The 16,130-nt window shown below is 38.8% G+C and overlaps 1 protein-coding gene across 4 annotated transcripts in view; it reads right to left on the reverse strand.

Annotated features, from left to right (window-relative positions):
* ACADL (acyl-CoA dehydrogenase long chain) overlaps positions 1 to 16,130 on the reverse strand; it is a 42,826-nt gene that overhangs the window by 4,844 nt on the left and 21,852 nt on the right. For 2 of the 4 annotated variants that reach the window (XM_055573348.1, XM_055573346.1), the window contains 2 exons: positions 5,338 to 5,465; positions 3,108 to 3,194 (listed from right to left, as the gene is read on the reverse strand). In XM_055573348.1, coding sequence (XP_055429323.1) covers positions 3,108 to 3,194; positions 5,338 to 5,465 — 215 coding nt within the window. Of the gene's footprint in view, positions 1 to 3,107; positions 3,195 to 5,337; positions 5,466 to 9,168; positions 12,937 to 16,130 lie in introns of those variants that run through there. The other 2 variants (XM_055573347.1, XM_055573349.1) reach the window with 2 other exon arrangements.

Consider the following 16,130-nt stretch of genomic DNA (forward strand, 5'->3'; position numbering starts at 1 on the left):
GCCTGCCTGAATAGGTTTTTCCGGCCACATGTGATTGTTCAGAGCCTCCCAACTGTGAGAGGCAGGAGATGTTCTAAACTGTCTAAACACAGATTCTTTTGAGTAGTTAAAAGATTGATTAGAAATTGTATTGGTGAAGGGTTTTTCACTTATTGAGCCAATGTTTGCTGCTAAGTCTCCATACTCCTTACCTACTGTGTCCTTGGCAGTGTATTGATTGATATAATGGGTGTATAGAAATGTAAAATGCAGCTTTGTCCAATGCTTTTTTGGAGGCTGGTGCCTGACTTTGGAATAATCACCTTTAGAGAAAAATAAGTTTCTTAAAATGTTAACAGGCCTCCTGGCCAGAAGATGATGTAATTCACCTGAACTTTTGCATATGATAAGTTTGAAAGCCTAGCTTCGATTAGGACCAGGAACTGCTGTCCTTGCATGACTCCACCCCTTCCCCCATTATCCTCTATGCATAACTTAAGGTATAAAAACTACTTTGGAAAATAAAGTGCGGGCCTTGTTCACCAAAACTCAGTCTCCCCATGTCGCTCTCTCTTTCAAATTCTGGCTGAGTCTCCATCTGGAGCGCGGAACCCGCCATGCTTGCTAATTATGCCTGGGCTTCTAAGATCCGACCGGGGAGGCCTCAGTGTCTCCTCTCCTTGGGGAGAACGGAAGGACGCCTGCGGCCTACATAAGTGGTGCAAACTTCTTGTCTTGAAGTTTTATTGGTCTCCCGCATAAACCAAGCTACTCAGCCTCTTTTCTTCACTGAATTTTCCTACTGAGCTATCCTTATTTCAGCCACTTTTCTCCACTGAATTTCCTCACTGAGCTATCCTCAATTACTCTTTATATCCTTAATTAACGTTTAATTAAGCAGTTGTTTCCTGACCCTCGCCTACGCCGTCTCTCCTTCGAATACCCTGGATCAGCTGGGGCTGGACCCCGGCAGTTTCCCTTTTAGATATTCCGTATTTAGATTAATATTATAAGAAGTTTTTAGAAGCTCATAGCATTCTCATTCTCAGATTCAAAACTAAATTGGACTTCTCTCTATATAGCAAAAACTCCCTTGGGAAAATTATATAAGCTGAAAATATTGCCAAATAAGAGGAAAAATATATTTTCTATAAGGATAAGGAGAAATGCCATGGAGGGATTACTAAGGCAAAGACTACAGAAAAAGGGAAAGAAGAAACTATGGAGATGGAGGAAGAAACATAGAAGAGGATGCTGCCTATTGACAAACTGGAACTGCTTTGAAATGGAAATAAGAATATTCATGTGTAATGCAATAAAAAGGCTGTATTTATTTTCATTTGAAGGAAATACAAATTCTACTTAGAAAAAAAATAACACTTTTGATTTGTTTTTAGAGCTAAATAAACAATAAAAAATTTAAAATTTTTTTATTGACTTCATATGTAGGTTAATTTTTCTGTAATGTGTATTTTTTTTATTTTTTAAAAAGTGATATTTTCAAAGACATACAAATGACCAAAAGGTATATGAAAAAATACTGTATCACTAATCACCAGGGAAAATGTAAATCGACCACAATGAAATATCATCTCATATCTGTCTATTAGCTAAAAGGCCAAAAGACAAATGCCGAGGAGATGAAGAAATTGCAATACTGGCACACTGCCGTTAGAGAGAATGCAAAGTGGTGCACAGCAGCTGCTATGAAAAACAGTATGGAAGGTCTTCAAAAATTTAAATAAAACTACCGTATGATCCAGAAATCCCACTTCTAGATATTTATACAAAAGAATTGAAATCAAGACCTCCAAGTGATGCTAGCACTCACTTGTTCAATGCAGTATTACTCACAATAGCCAAGATGTGGAAACAACCTGTACGTCCATGGACAGATGAATGGATAAAGAAACTGTAGTATAACATACAATGGAATACTATTCAATCGTAAGCAGAAGGAAGTTCTGCAATATGTCACCACCTGGATGAACCTTGAGGACATTCTGCTAAGTGAAATAAGCCAGTCACAGAAAGACAAATACAACACGATCCCACCTATATGAGGTATCTAAGGTAGTCAAATTCATAGCCTCAAAAAGGAATGGTGGCTGCCAGGCACTACAGAGAAGGAGAAATGGGAGGTTACTAACCAATGGGCATAAAGTTTCAGTCAAGCAAGATGAATAAGTCCCAGAGATCTGCTGTACAGTACTGTGCCTAGAGTTAACAATATTGTATGGTACACTTAAAATTCTGTGAAGAGGGTGGATCTCATATGTTAAGTGCTCTTAACAACAGTAAAATAAAACAAAATAATTAATAGTCAGTGCAAATTAAGGGCTTCCCTGGTAACTAAGACAATGAAGAATAAGCCTGAAATGCAGGAGACCTGGGTTCAATCCCTTGGGTCAGAAAGATCCCCTGGAGAAAGCAATGGCTACCCACTCCAGTATTCTTGCCTAGAGAATCCCATTGACAGAAGAGCCTTGCAGGCTATATAATCCATGGGGTTGCAAAGAGTCGAACACAACTAAACGACTAAGCACATAACTTAAGAGGATAAGCCATCTTCAGTCTTTGACAACTCATTTGAGTATGAATTGCTTCAAACTGGAGGAAATGATCTTGAAATGCATTAAAATGTAAAATATGCATACTTTTGAACTAGCAGTACTACTTTTGGGACTTGGTCCTGTTATGATAAAAAACACATGTATCTAAGACAAATGTATGAGTGTTTATTGAAGCATTGTCACAGTAAAAAACTAGAAAAAAAAATCTGAATAACTAAACATAAACAATTATAGTAAAATACTATTCAACTATAAAAGTGATACTAATCCTGAATAATGATTCAAATAAAGCTTTAGTATATTATATATTTATTTATATTTAATATCTTATATACTAAAGTATATATTCACTTTTTAAAAAAATGATTAAATCCTAGTGGTAAGCTGATAACATGAAGTTGTTTCTAGCTACCTGAACACACTCCATAGGCAGTTGAAAAATGCAAAGATTTTGCACCTCCTTTCCCTCTATACTCAGTGTACAAAGAACAGGTAAAGAAGTTTTCCTTTTTATTCACACTACCCAGAAAAGCATAACAGGACAGGCCTACTTACTTTGCAATGGGATACTCACACATGTATCCCCAACCTCCATGCAGCTGCAAACAGTCATAAGCTACTCTGTTTTGCAAATCAGATGCCCTAGATGTCCAAAATAAAAAACAGAAAAGGAACATTTGAATTTTCATGAAATGCTTTACAGCCAGAAAACAAATGACTGTTTAAATGCATGCATTTATCAAACAATTAAAAATAGGCATATCAGTCAACCAGAGAAGATTGATATAAATTATATGTGAAATAAATCTCAAGAATATTTTCACGTAATGAATACTTTCTTCATCAACTATATTTCTGGCTGGTTTTCTGTTAAGTCTAGAAACAAAATGTAGAAAATTTAGACTATTTATTAGGTGTTGGGAACTTTAAGCCTAAAAAGAATATAGTAAAAACTTGAATCTGGTCTAATTTATTCAGATTCTCTGTGTGATATGTTAGCAGAAAAATTATATAGTCATCTACTTTCTTTTGCCTTGTGTAATATGTGTTTGTTTTCTTCAAATATGTCACTTCCTATGCAAAGGCTGCAATTCTGAATTTTTAACTGTAAAAAATATGTTTTAGGGTTTTCAGGAATAAACTGAAAGTAAAAGTGAAAACCTAAGAGAACAGACCTCTATCAAAGCACATACTATCTTCTAGGACACTTATTAAAGATTATTGGGGAATTATTTATTCCTGAAGTATATATATATTAATATGAGGTGCTTGAAAAATATATTCTTTTCTGATCTAATCACAACAATTTTAACTACTGTTAAAATCCATAAAATAACTGGTTAGTTCAAAATCTTTTCAACTTTCAACAGTGGGAAATATAAAACAAAGGTAAGCATAGACCCATTTTCCTATAAAAAATAATTTTTAACTCAAGCCATAGGACAGGTCAAGATGTGCCTGAGAAATACAGTAACAATATAATGATTAACAGACAAGATTCAGGGGGCAGTGATATTTGGAATTCTACACATTTTTGTCTTTGACAAGTATGTTAGTGAAATATTTGCTGGGTTATAAGTAGTTGCTTCCTCTTCTCCAATATGAAATACCAGTATGTCTATAAACCTAGTGTTTTCAAAGAACAATAAGGCCACCAGCTATCCAAATGTCTTTTTCCAAAAATATCTAAAAATTTTTCACTAGTTAAAAAACTTGCTGTAAATGTAAAGTATCTTCCCCCCAAAATGTTAATTTCTAGTAATTCCACATGACTTTTCAACCTGGCAAGTTTATTATTTTGGAGTCATTACATAAACCACTATTCTGCATATTTCCTCATTCTACTTCTCACTGAAGTGAACACAAGTTAATGAATAACAACAGGAATTTTTTCCAGGTTCATTTTGGGCTAATGAGATGTGAGAATGTTTGTTTTTAAAAGAGGAAACAAAACCCGCTTTCAGAATCTGATTTAAACTATGTTCTTGCATCTTAAAATACACAAAAGGCCTATGGTGGGGGGGGTCTTTTTTCAATTAACTCATCTTTAATAACATTGCTAATCATGTTTAATGAAAATGAAAAATTTTTTTGTTTTGGTTTGTGGTTTTGGCCATACCATAAGGTATGCAGGATCTTAGTTCTCCAACCAGGGATCAAACCTGAGACCCCTGCAGTGGAAACCCAGAGTCTTAGCCACTGGATGGCCAGGGAAGTCCCTGAAAGTTGTCTTACAGAACATTTTTTTTTTTTCCTTTTGCTTAATTGAGCATGTACAACTTTTGATTGGACAGTCAAAACTTCAGAAATTTTTTCTGAGGTCTAGAAAACCTCTTAAACAGAAAAATCTTGCCTAATCTACTCATTTCACAGATATCAAAATGTTGGCCCAGATATAATTAAATTTAATTGAAGTTACGTAATGACAGAATTGCGGCTCTATCTCAGGACTCGAAGTATTACCGTTATTTTGTTATCTCACTCTACAGCCACTCTTCAGCTAATTTGAGAATCAACTACTACTTGAAATAACGAATTAGTCATCATATTTAATATTTGCTTTTCGAGGATAAGCTAAAAGTTAAAAAGTAACCTGGGTAAGTTTTAGCACATTATAAATAGGTTTAATGGGAATATTCAGCATTTAAAAAAAAATTGGTCCTTACGGCTAGTTTTCATTTACTCAGCATTCTTCCTTTAAGACCTTCAAGGCTGAGTTTCACTTTGGAAGAATTCCATAACAGTCTGTGCAAACACCACATTTTAATTACCGTAGCATGCATACCAGTATTTCGCCATGGCAGCAGTGGAAATGTCCAGACGTTTCACTCTGTGCAGCTGGAGACAGCTGTCCACAAAAGCTCTGGTTACACATATGGATGTTTTTAATTCTGCTAGCTTATGCTTCACCGTCTAGAGTTTAAAGGAAATGAAAGGAAAAGATGAGTGAAGGAGAAGACCATATTTTGAGTCACTTAGCATATAAAAAATTATATAATAAAAGATCTTTGGCAATGGCACCCCACTCCAGTACTCTTGCCTGGAAAATCCCATGGATGGAGGAGCCTGGTAGGCTGCAGTCCATAAGGTCCCTAAGAGTCAGACACGACTGAGTGACTTCACTTTCACTTTCATGCATTGGAGGAGGAAATGGCAACCCACTCCAGTATTCTTGCCTGGAGAATCCCAGGGAAGGCGGAGCCTGGTGGGCTGCCGTCTATGGGGTCGCACAGAGCCGGACATGACTGAAGCGACTTAGCAGCAGCAGATCAAAACAGACGTGGAATTACTGTTTTGTTTTTTTTTTCCCTTCAAAAAAGATGCATATTAACTACACAGCTAATGTTATATTTCATTACTAAGAAAATGTACCAAAAGACAAGATGCAAAGGTCGATAAATACATCTCATATTTTAGGTTAAAAAATTTAGACTACTTAGGGAACTTTTCGGAAAAGGCAATGGCACCCCACTCCAGTACTCTTGGGGACAGGTGAGCCTGGTGGGCTGCCATCTATGGGGTCGCACAGAGTCGGACACGACTGAAGTGACTTAGCAGCAGCAGCAGCAGGGAACTTTTGGAAGAACAGCATGACTAATGGGTGAGCACCATTGTGTGGTATAGTCCTTTAGGTACAGCTGTTGAAAATATCTGTTCTCCTTTGCAATCTAAATCCATGAAGAACTATTAATGAAATCAAGTATGCACATTTCCTGCTTCTCTGTATTGGAATAAAGAAACAAGCTAGAAGGACAATATAAAAATATTATTAGACATTAAGGGCTTCCCTGGTGGCTAAGTGGTAAAGAATCCACCTGCCAAGGCAGGAGACACAGGTTCGGTCCCTGACCCAGAGAGATCCCACATACCTTGGGACAACTAAGCCCATGTGTCACAGCCCCTGCTTACCACAACTAGAGAAAAGCCCATGTGGCAACACAGACACAGCACAGCCAAAAAAATTTAACAAATAAATAAATAAAATTTAAAAACTGTATATTAAAAAAATATATTTATACTTGTTGTTCAGTCACTCATCCAACTCTTTGAGACCCCATGGACTGCAGCACGCCAGGCTTCCCTGGCTTTCACTCCTCCTGGAGTTTGCTCAAACTCATGTCCATCGAGTTGGTGATGCTATCCAACCATTTCATCCTCTGTCGTCCCCTTCTTCTCCTGCCCACAATCCCTCCCAGCATCAGGGTCTTTTTCAATGAGTCAGTTCTTCACATCAGGTGGCCAAAGTACTGGGGCTTCAGCATCATTCCTTCCAGTGAATATTCAGGGTTGATTTCCTTTAGGATTGACTGGTTTGATCTCCTTGCTGTCCAAGAGACTCTTAAAAATCTTCTCCAGCAACATAGTTCAAAAGCATCAATTCTTCAACGCTCACTGTCTTTATGTTTCAACTATCACATCCGTACATGACTAATGGAAAAACCATAGGTTGTTTTTTAAATAATTTTTTATTTATTTATTTTTGGCTGTGTCATGTCTTAGTAACAGCATACAGGATCTTCACTGCAGTGCACGGGCTCTGTGGTTGCAGCACACCAACATGTGGGATCTTAGTTCCCCAACCGGGGATCGAACCTGCATTCCCTGCATTGGAAGGTGGCATCTAGCCTGGCTTTTCACATGATGTACTCTGCATATAAGTTAAATAAGCAGGTGACAATATATGGCCTCGATGTACTCCTTTCCCAATTTAGAACCAGTCCGTTGTTCCATGTCCAGTTCTAGCTGTTGCTTCTTGGTCTGCAAATAGGTTTCTCAGTAGGCAGGTAAGGTGGTCTGGTATTCCCATCTCTTTCAGAATTTTCCACAGTTTGTTGTAATCCACACAGTCAAAACGGAGAAGGCAATGGCACCCCACTCCAGTACTCTTGCCTGGAAAATCCTATGGACAGAGGAGCCTGGTAGGCTGCAATCCATGGGGTCACGAAGAGTCAGACACGACTGGGCGACTTCCCTTTCACTTTTCACTTTCCTGCATTGGAGAAGGAAATGGCAACCCACTCCAGTGTTCTTGCCTGGAGAATCCCAGGGAAGGCGAAGCCTGGTGGGCTGCCATCTATGGGGTCGCACAGAGTCGGACACGACTGAAGCGACTTAGCAGCAGCAGTAGCAACACAGTCAAAGGCTTTAGTGTAGTCAATGAAACAGAATTCCCTTGCTTTTTCTGTGAACCAACAGATGCTGGCAAATTGATCTCTAATTCCCTCTTTTTTTTCTAAATCCATCTTGTACATCTGTTAGTTCTTGGTTCATGTACTGTTGAAGTCTAGTTTGAAGGATTTGAGCATTACTTGCTAGCATGTGCTTGCATGCGTGCTAAGTTGCTTCAGTTGTGTTCGACTCTGTGTGACCCTATGAACTGTGTTGCCCACCAAGCTCCTCTGTCCATGATTCTCCAGGCAAGAATACTGGAGTGGGTTGCCATGCCCTTGTCCAGGGGATTGTTGCAACCCAGGGATCAAATCTGCATGTCCTGAATTACAGGCAAATCTTTACTGCTGAGCTACCATAGAAGCCCTGCTAGCATGTAAAATGAGTGTTTTACATGCTACTGCATACATGCAGTAGTTTGAACATTCTTTGGCAATGCCCTTCTTTGGGATTGCAATGAAAACTGAGCTTTTCCAGTCCTGTGGCCACTGTTGACTTTTGCAAATTTGCTGGCATACTGAGTGCAGCACTTCAACATCATCTTTTAGGTTTTGAAATAGCTCAGCTGGAATTCTATCACCTCCACTAGCTTTGTTCATAGTAATGTTTCCTAAGTCCCACTTGACTTCACACTCCAGGATGTCTGCCTCTAGGTGAGTGACCACACCATCGTGGTTATCCAGGTCATTAAGACCTCTTTTGTACAGGTCTTCTGTATCTTCTTGCCACCTCTTCTTAATCTCTTCTGCTTCTGTTAGGTTCTTACCGTTTCCATCCTTTATTGTGCCCATCTTTGCGTGAAATATTTCCTTTGTATCTCTAACTTTCTCGAAGAGATCTCTAGTCTTTCCCATTCTATTGTTTTCCTCTATTTCTTTGCATTGTTCACTTAAAAAGGCTTTTTTATCTCTCCTTGCTATTTTTTGCAACTCTGCATTCAGTTGGGTATATCTTTCCCTTTCTCTTTTGCCTTTAGCTTCTCTTCTTTTCTCAGTTATTTGTAAGGCCTCCTCAGACAACCATTTTGTCTTATTGCATTTCTATTTCTTTGGGATGACTTTGGTCACTGCCTCCTGTACAATGTTACAAACCTCTATCCATACTGCAAAATATTTAATCTATATCTACAGAATGCAATAGAATAATAATAGAATCAGAACACTCGAGACATCAAAGTCCAGTACCTCCCCAACCTCTGCCGCCTTTCCCCACTCTCCGTCTTACCTCTCAGGAGCTCGCACGATCCTTAACTTGAACTGCATGGTCTGGAACTGCCAATGTCAACATACCTATTTACCTCCTCCTGCTGGCCATAGACAACTAACAGCATTCTAATCATTCTACTATTCTAATCATTCTATTGAGACCAGCGTCAACTATTCTTGATGGCTCTAACGTCAGTCCAATTTTCTTGTATTCCTGATTTTATTGTTCCTGTGGAAATTCAAATAGAAACAGAGTTTTGATCATTCTGCTTGGAACCTGAGTGAGATCTTCACTGTGGCTGATAAAAGGCATGGAAGACAGTGACAGTGGCACTAAGTTGATGGCACAGTGAAACTCACACTAGAAATTTTAAATGCATTCCACCTCCACAACCAGTGAACCAGTGAAGTTGCTCAGTTGTGTCTGACTCTGTGCGATCCCATGGACTGTAGCCTACCACGCTCCTCCCTCCATGGAATTTTCCAGGCAAGAGTACTGGAGTGGGTTGCCATTTCCTTCTCCAGGGGATATTCCTGACCCAGGGATTGAACCCAGGTTTCCCGCATTCCAGGCAGACGCTTTACCGTCTGAGCCACCAGGGAAGCCCCCTCACCAGCACAATGTCTAGTTCAAAACCATGACAGCCTTCTCCCAAGAAGGCTTCAAGGAGCAGAGGATGCTGACCCTCGTTTGCTGCCATTACAACAATCTCAAACCATAAAACCTAACCCTTCAAAGCATCATTGTGGTGGAGACCGTTAAGAGTAATTTCCATGTTTGGAAAAGAGTAGAAAAGGAGTATAATAAAACTCAGGACCAGGCAAAACTCACAGTATGTCAGCTAAAGGCGTTCTAAGGGACAGATTCCTCATACATGTCTCAACATAACTACTGTGCTGCTGAAGAACCCAACTGACTGCCTTTCCCTTGGGTTTACTCCGTCCCTTCCTAGTAACAGAAAATGACACTGACTTCTAATGATTCTAAAACCAAGCAGTGGGAAGGTTGGTACCACACCTTTCCACCTCTTGTATTGCTGTTCTTCAGTTGCATCTGACTCTTTGCGACTATGAACTGCAGCACAACAAGCTTCCCCGTCCTTCATGATCACCCAGAGTTTGCTCAAACTCACATCCATTGAGTCAATGATGCCATCCAACCATCTCATCTTCTGTCGTCCCCTTCTCTTTCTGCCCTCAATCTTTCCCAACATCAGGGTCTTTTCCAATGAGCTGGCTCTTCGCATCAGGTGCCCAAAGTACTCGAGCTTCAGCGTTAGTCCTTCCAGTGAATATTCAGGGTTGATTTCCTTTAGAATTGACTGGTTTGATCTTCTTGCTGTCCAAGGGACTCTCAAGAGTCTTCTTAAGCACCACAGTTTGAAAGCATTAATTCTTCAGTGCTCAGCCTTCTTTATGGTCCAACTATCACATCCGTACATAACTAATAGAAAAACCATAGCTTTGACTACATGGAGCTTCGTTGGCCTCTAATTCAAAACGTGACAGGTTACACCAAAACTTTCTTCCTTTCTCAGACTTCCCCTTACTTTTTCAATCTCCCTTTCTATTCATTTATATTTAACAAAGCCAAATGTCTACCTTTTAGTCAGCACAAAGTTTCCCGCTCCCACCTCACACATCCGCATTTACTCACAGAAAAAATCTAAAAGTGGAATAGGAAACAAAATAGTGGAGCAATACCTTCCTACACATTAAAAACAGATGAGTGTATATTCCATGAAAATCCCTGAAATGGAATTTTTGGCTTACTCTTGGTGTATATCAATGACACTACCTATGAGACTTCATTTGGAAAATAAGGAAGAATCTGACAAGTCTCAATATACTTTTGCACACCCCATGCACAGCATGTGATGGCACATTTAAGAATTTTTTTTAAATGGTTGTTTATTTATTTATTTACTTTTGGCTGTGCTGGATCTTCATTGCTGGGCTTTTCTCTAGTTGCAATGCACAGCTTCTTGGTGCAGTGGCTTCTCTTGTTGGAGAGCATGGGCTATTGGCAAGGAGGCTTCGTAGTTGTGGCACATGGACTCAACAGTTGCAACTTGCAGGTTCTAGAGCACTAGCTCAGTAGCTGTGGTGCAAGGGCATAGTTGCTTCGAGGCATGTGGGATCTTCCTGGATCAGGGATTGAACCCATGTCTCCTGCACTGGCAGGCAGATTCTTTACCACTGAGCCACCAGGGAAGCCCAGATTTAAGAATTTATGCACTATTTACAACAGAATCAAGATCTCTAAGCCCAAATATCTCGTAAGAAAACTGCTTTGATGAAAATGCTAAGAGCTTCTAGAAGCTAAAGTTAAATTTCGGAGCAGGATGGGCTCAGTTAGAACATTCTTGCTTCAGTGTACTCAGGTCCACAGGTTTGAAGGAATTAATGCCTGCAAGAGCACATAATTTACTCTTTGGGGATAAAGAGTAAATATTTACATATTCATGGCATTGAGCTGAGTGTTACCAAACAGACTTGGTCTTTGCTCTTCACTGCAGACAATGCATCATGCTTTCAGAAATTATGGTAACTAATAATTGTACTGCCTGTTATTAGCAAGGTGCTTTTGGTGAATGATCAGCATGCTCACAGCAGTATTTATTACTAGTCACTCATAGATACTACTGAAACTAGTATTTTCCCCTAAAGTTGCAAAGTGGATCAGATAGCATCTCTTTCTGAGTTCTGAATAATACAATTCTTAAAAACACAGAATTACGGAATTAGAAAACACTCTGGAGAAGTTACTGAGCCCAGTATTTCATTTAAACAGCGTGACTCAAGGATAAACTATAACAATTTAGGTTTACTATCTGATTTTACAGTTAATTAACCCTACATGTGGGCTTCCCAGGTGGCACTAGTGGTAAAGAACCCTCCTGCCCATGCAGGAGACTTAAGGGATGTGAGTTTGATTCCTGGGTCAGGAAGATCCCCTGGAGGACGGCATGGCAACCCACTCCAGTATTCTTGCCTGGAGAATCCCATGGACAGAGGAGACTGGCAGACTACAGTCCACAGGGTCGCAAAGAGTCAGACACGATTAAATGACTTGACACGCATGCACACAATCCCACACTCAAGGTCTAAGAACTGAATAGTCCCTTTTTGGAGAAATAGAAGGAAGAAGTGTCATTTTTTACCTATCCTATTTTTTTTCCTAATACTTTGTCCTCTTAGAAGAGCATATACCACACAGGAAATAACTAAAGCTTGTGTTAGAAAAGAACGGGAGAAGGCAATGGCAACCCACTCCAGTACTCTTGCCTGGAAAATCCTATGGATGGAGGAGCCTGGTAGACTGCAGTCCATGGGGTTGCAAAGAGTTGGACACGACAGAGTGACTTCACTTTTACTTGTCACTTTCATGCACTGGAGAAGGAAATGGCAACCCACTCCAGTGTTCTTGCCTGGAGAATCCCAGGGATGGTGGAGCTTGGTGGGCTGCCGTCTATGGGGTCGCACAGTCAGACACGACTGAAGTGACTTAGCAGCAGCAGCAGCAGAAAAAAACACTGAATTTTCACTTCACTGTCCATGGGGGGAAGAGATGGGAAAAGAAAAAGAGTCTATCTACTTTGGATTTCTGGGTAATAAAACTAGTGAATGGCTTTCACTAGAGGCAGTAAAACTAGCTCTGGAACCTAAACCTAGAGTGTAGGTTCCAGGGCTAGAATACTTATGAAATCTTGAGCATATAACTAAATCTCTCCATGCTTCAATATCCTTTTCTGTAAAATAAGGATAAATGTAATATGTATTATATGCAGTTGCTAAGAAAAAAGGGGAGACAATCGTTTAGCACAGTGCCTGTCATACAGAGAACATCAATCAATGACACACATTATCATTATTTAATATCTGAATTTTACTGTTGTATTGTCCATTCCATGGAAAACCATAAGACTGGACAGCAACTTTGGAGACTATGGATGAGATAAAAGAAAAATCCTGTAACTTCTGCAACTTAAGTATGGTAGATCTCCAGTCTGAAAAGAAAATAAATCTTGTAAAATGTGTCCAAGTGGTCAGAAAGGCCCAAAATGTTCAAAATTCTAGGATAACAGGTATCAGAAAACTGAATCATTACATGGTCATAAAAATGACATTTGGCTACATACAATATAACATTTAAAGGTCTACTATTTTAATTTCATATTGGAACCATAATGGTAAAGAACCTGCCTGCCAATGCAGAAGACATAAGAGACACGGGTTCGATCCCTGGGCAGGGATGATCCTCTGGAGAAGGGCACGGCAACCCACTCCTGTATTCTTGCCTGGAGAATCCCATGGACAGAGGCGCCTGGTGGGCTGCAGTCCACGGAGTTGCAAACAGACATGACTGAAGCTACTCAGCATGCACGTATAAACACATATTATTCATTCTTCTCTGAATACATATCTAGATTGAGTATGAAAATATTATTCAAAGGTACTTCTTTATACAAAACAAGAAGATCAGAAGAAATATCTCAGAAATCTCCGAACCACACATCTACTTGGAAAACAATACTGCTCTTACGAGTGCTGTAGATGCCCGTAGAAGCAGGACAGTACTGCCACCTGGTGAAAGGTTAGTAAACTACCTTTAAAGAAGGCAACAATAGAATGGCACTTGCTTTGAAAAGGACTGTTATCTTTTTGCTATCAAAATACATACATCTATATCTACACATATGCACATATATGTTATTAAATAAGTAAATATTCTAGAAGAATCTTTTTCTCCCACTGGAAAATATTATACCAATTTTCTACATTTTTCAGGGTTACATGTCAAATAATATTTAACGTTCTGAAGTCTACAGGCAATCTGGGTAAAACTACTGCCATATTTGTTGTAATTTAATATGAAATTCATAAACACAGGAAGTGTAGATTTCCAAGGGGATGGAAAATATGTCTATTTGATTCACTTTTTATAGTACCCAGAGTAGGGCTAAAGGAAAGAGCATTTTTTAAATTATTTTTCAATTGAAGGATAATTGCTTGACAGAATTTTGTTGTTTTCTGTCAAACCTCAACATGAATCAGCCATAGATATACATATATATATAAACAATTTTGATGTGAAAGGGGTAGTGGTTGGTTTTGAGAAGTAAATGATACTAATTCCACTTTGGATACATCTGGGAAAGTCAAAGAGTGATAACAAGTAGTATCACTCGCTTTGTGTTGCTAGGAGCTTACAGTATTTCCAGAGTCATGTCTATCAAATTACATTTGAGCATACAACCTTCAGAAGGCAATCAATACATATTTGCTCAGTGAAACAAATAGTGCATATCAATGTTTCTCAAAATGAAAAGATTACATGAAAAAGAAATTTACAGGTAAAATGACTGGTGTGTTGATAACAAAGAAACAGCAGTATGATTACTTTATGGTAGCCTAGCATAATCAATGGCATCCTTTGTCTGTGTGCATAAATTTTGATAAATTTAACTTTTTGTAATAAATTTGTACATACTTTATGGTAGTAAATGATAAATTAGACAAGTATCTACACATTTTATGCATTCATGATATACATTTTCTTTTTTTTTCCGTATTTCTCAGCTACACAGTTCATCTGCACTATTTAAATTGTCTTAAAATCTTCAGAAAATTTTCCAATGTACTTATTGAAAAAAATCCACATGTAAATGGACCTGTGCCATTCAAACTTGTGCCGTTCATGGGTCAACTGGAGTAGCTAACTTTAATGAAAGCTTGCGTTGCCAGGCAATATTCTAAGCCCTTTATGGGTATTATCTTCATAACAACTCTATGAGGTACCTACTCATATTACTCACATCTTACCAAGAAAGTACTTTTGAGAGAGATAATACAACTTGCCTAGACCACAAAGACTTAAGGAGTTGTACTAAGATTTAAATCACACCTGAATTTAACTTCATATATAACGCTGTGCTGAAAACTTACCAAAGTATTTCATCTTTCCTTTTCCCTTCGCAACGAACTTTGCAATTATACTTCCAACTGCAGGATTTTTGATGACTGCATTATTTCTAAGTTTTTTCTTCATTTAAGAAGAAATTAGAGGGTTTAAAATTTGACATTTTAGTGATTAAGGTCACCATATTCTGAGTTATTGTGAAAATACCTTAAACTTCTTGACAAAAGCCAGGAAGAAGTAAAACCCTTGCAGTAAAGCTAATACACAAAAAAGCAGAAGAGTCTGCTATAAAGGCATGATCACTAACCTCATTTGGGTCCTCAATACTGCCAGAAAGCTTACTGTAAGTGTCCCTAGTGTTCAGTCTCTCACTCCAAAAAAAGGATTTCAAACCTTCCTACTTCCAACCCTATTCACTCACATTTCTTATTTCCCTATCGATACATAAAGACATGGAAGCCTTCTGAAGACAATTTTTGCAAACAAGAGAATGGGAGAGACTAGAGGATCTCTTCAAGAATATTAGAGAAGGCTTTACAAATAGCTGTGAAAAGAAGAGAAGCAAAAGGCAAAGGAGAAAAGGAAAGATATATCCATTTGAATGCAGAGTTTCAAAGAATAGGAAGGAGAGATAAGAAAGCCTTCCTCAGTGATCAGTGCAAAGAAATAGAGGAAAACAATAGAATGGGAAAGACTAGAGATCTCTTCAAGAAAATTAGAGATACCAAGGGAACATTTCATGCAAAGATGGGCACAATAAAGGACAGAAATGGTACAGACCTAACAGAAGGAGAAGAAATTAAGAAGAGGTGACAAGAATACACAAAAGAACTATACAAAAAAGATCTTCATGACCCAGATCATCACGATGGTGAGGTCACTCACCTAGAGGCAGGCATCCTGGAATGCGAAGTCAAGTGGGCTTTAGGAAGCATCACTACAAACAAAGCTAGTGGAGGTGATGGAATTCCAGTTGAGCTATTTCAAACCCTGAAAGATGATGCTTTGAAAGTGTTGCACTCAATATGCCAGCAAATTTGGAAAACTCAGCAGTGGCCACAGGACTGGAAAAGGCCAGTTTTCATTCCAATCCCAAAGAAAGGCAATGCCAAAGAATGCTCAAACTACCGCACAACTGCACTCATCTCACACCCTAGCAAAGTAATGCTCAAAATTCTCCAAGCCAGGCTTCAACAGTAGTATGAACTGTGAACTTCCAGATGTTCAAGCTGGTTTTAGAAAAGGCAGAGGAACCAGAGATCAAATTGCCAACATCCATTA

The sequence above is a fragment of the Bubalus kerabau genome, chromosome 3, assembly GCF_029407905.1.
Source record: "Bubalus kerabau isolate K-KA32 ecotype Philippines breed swamp buffalo chromosome 3, PCC_UOA_SB_1v2, whole genome shotgun sequence".
NCBI lineage: Eukaryota > Metazoa > Chordata > Mammalia > Artiodactyla > Bovidae > Bubalus > Bubalus kerabau.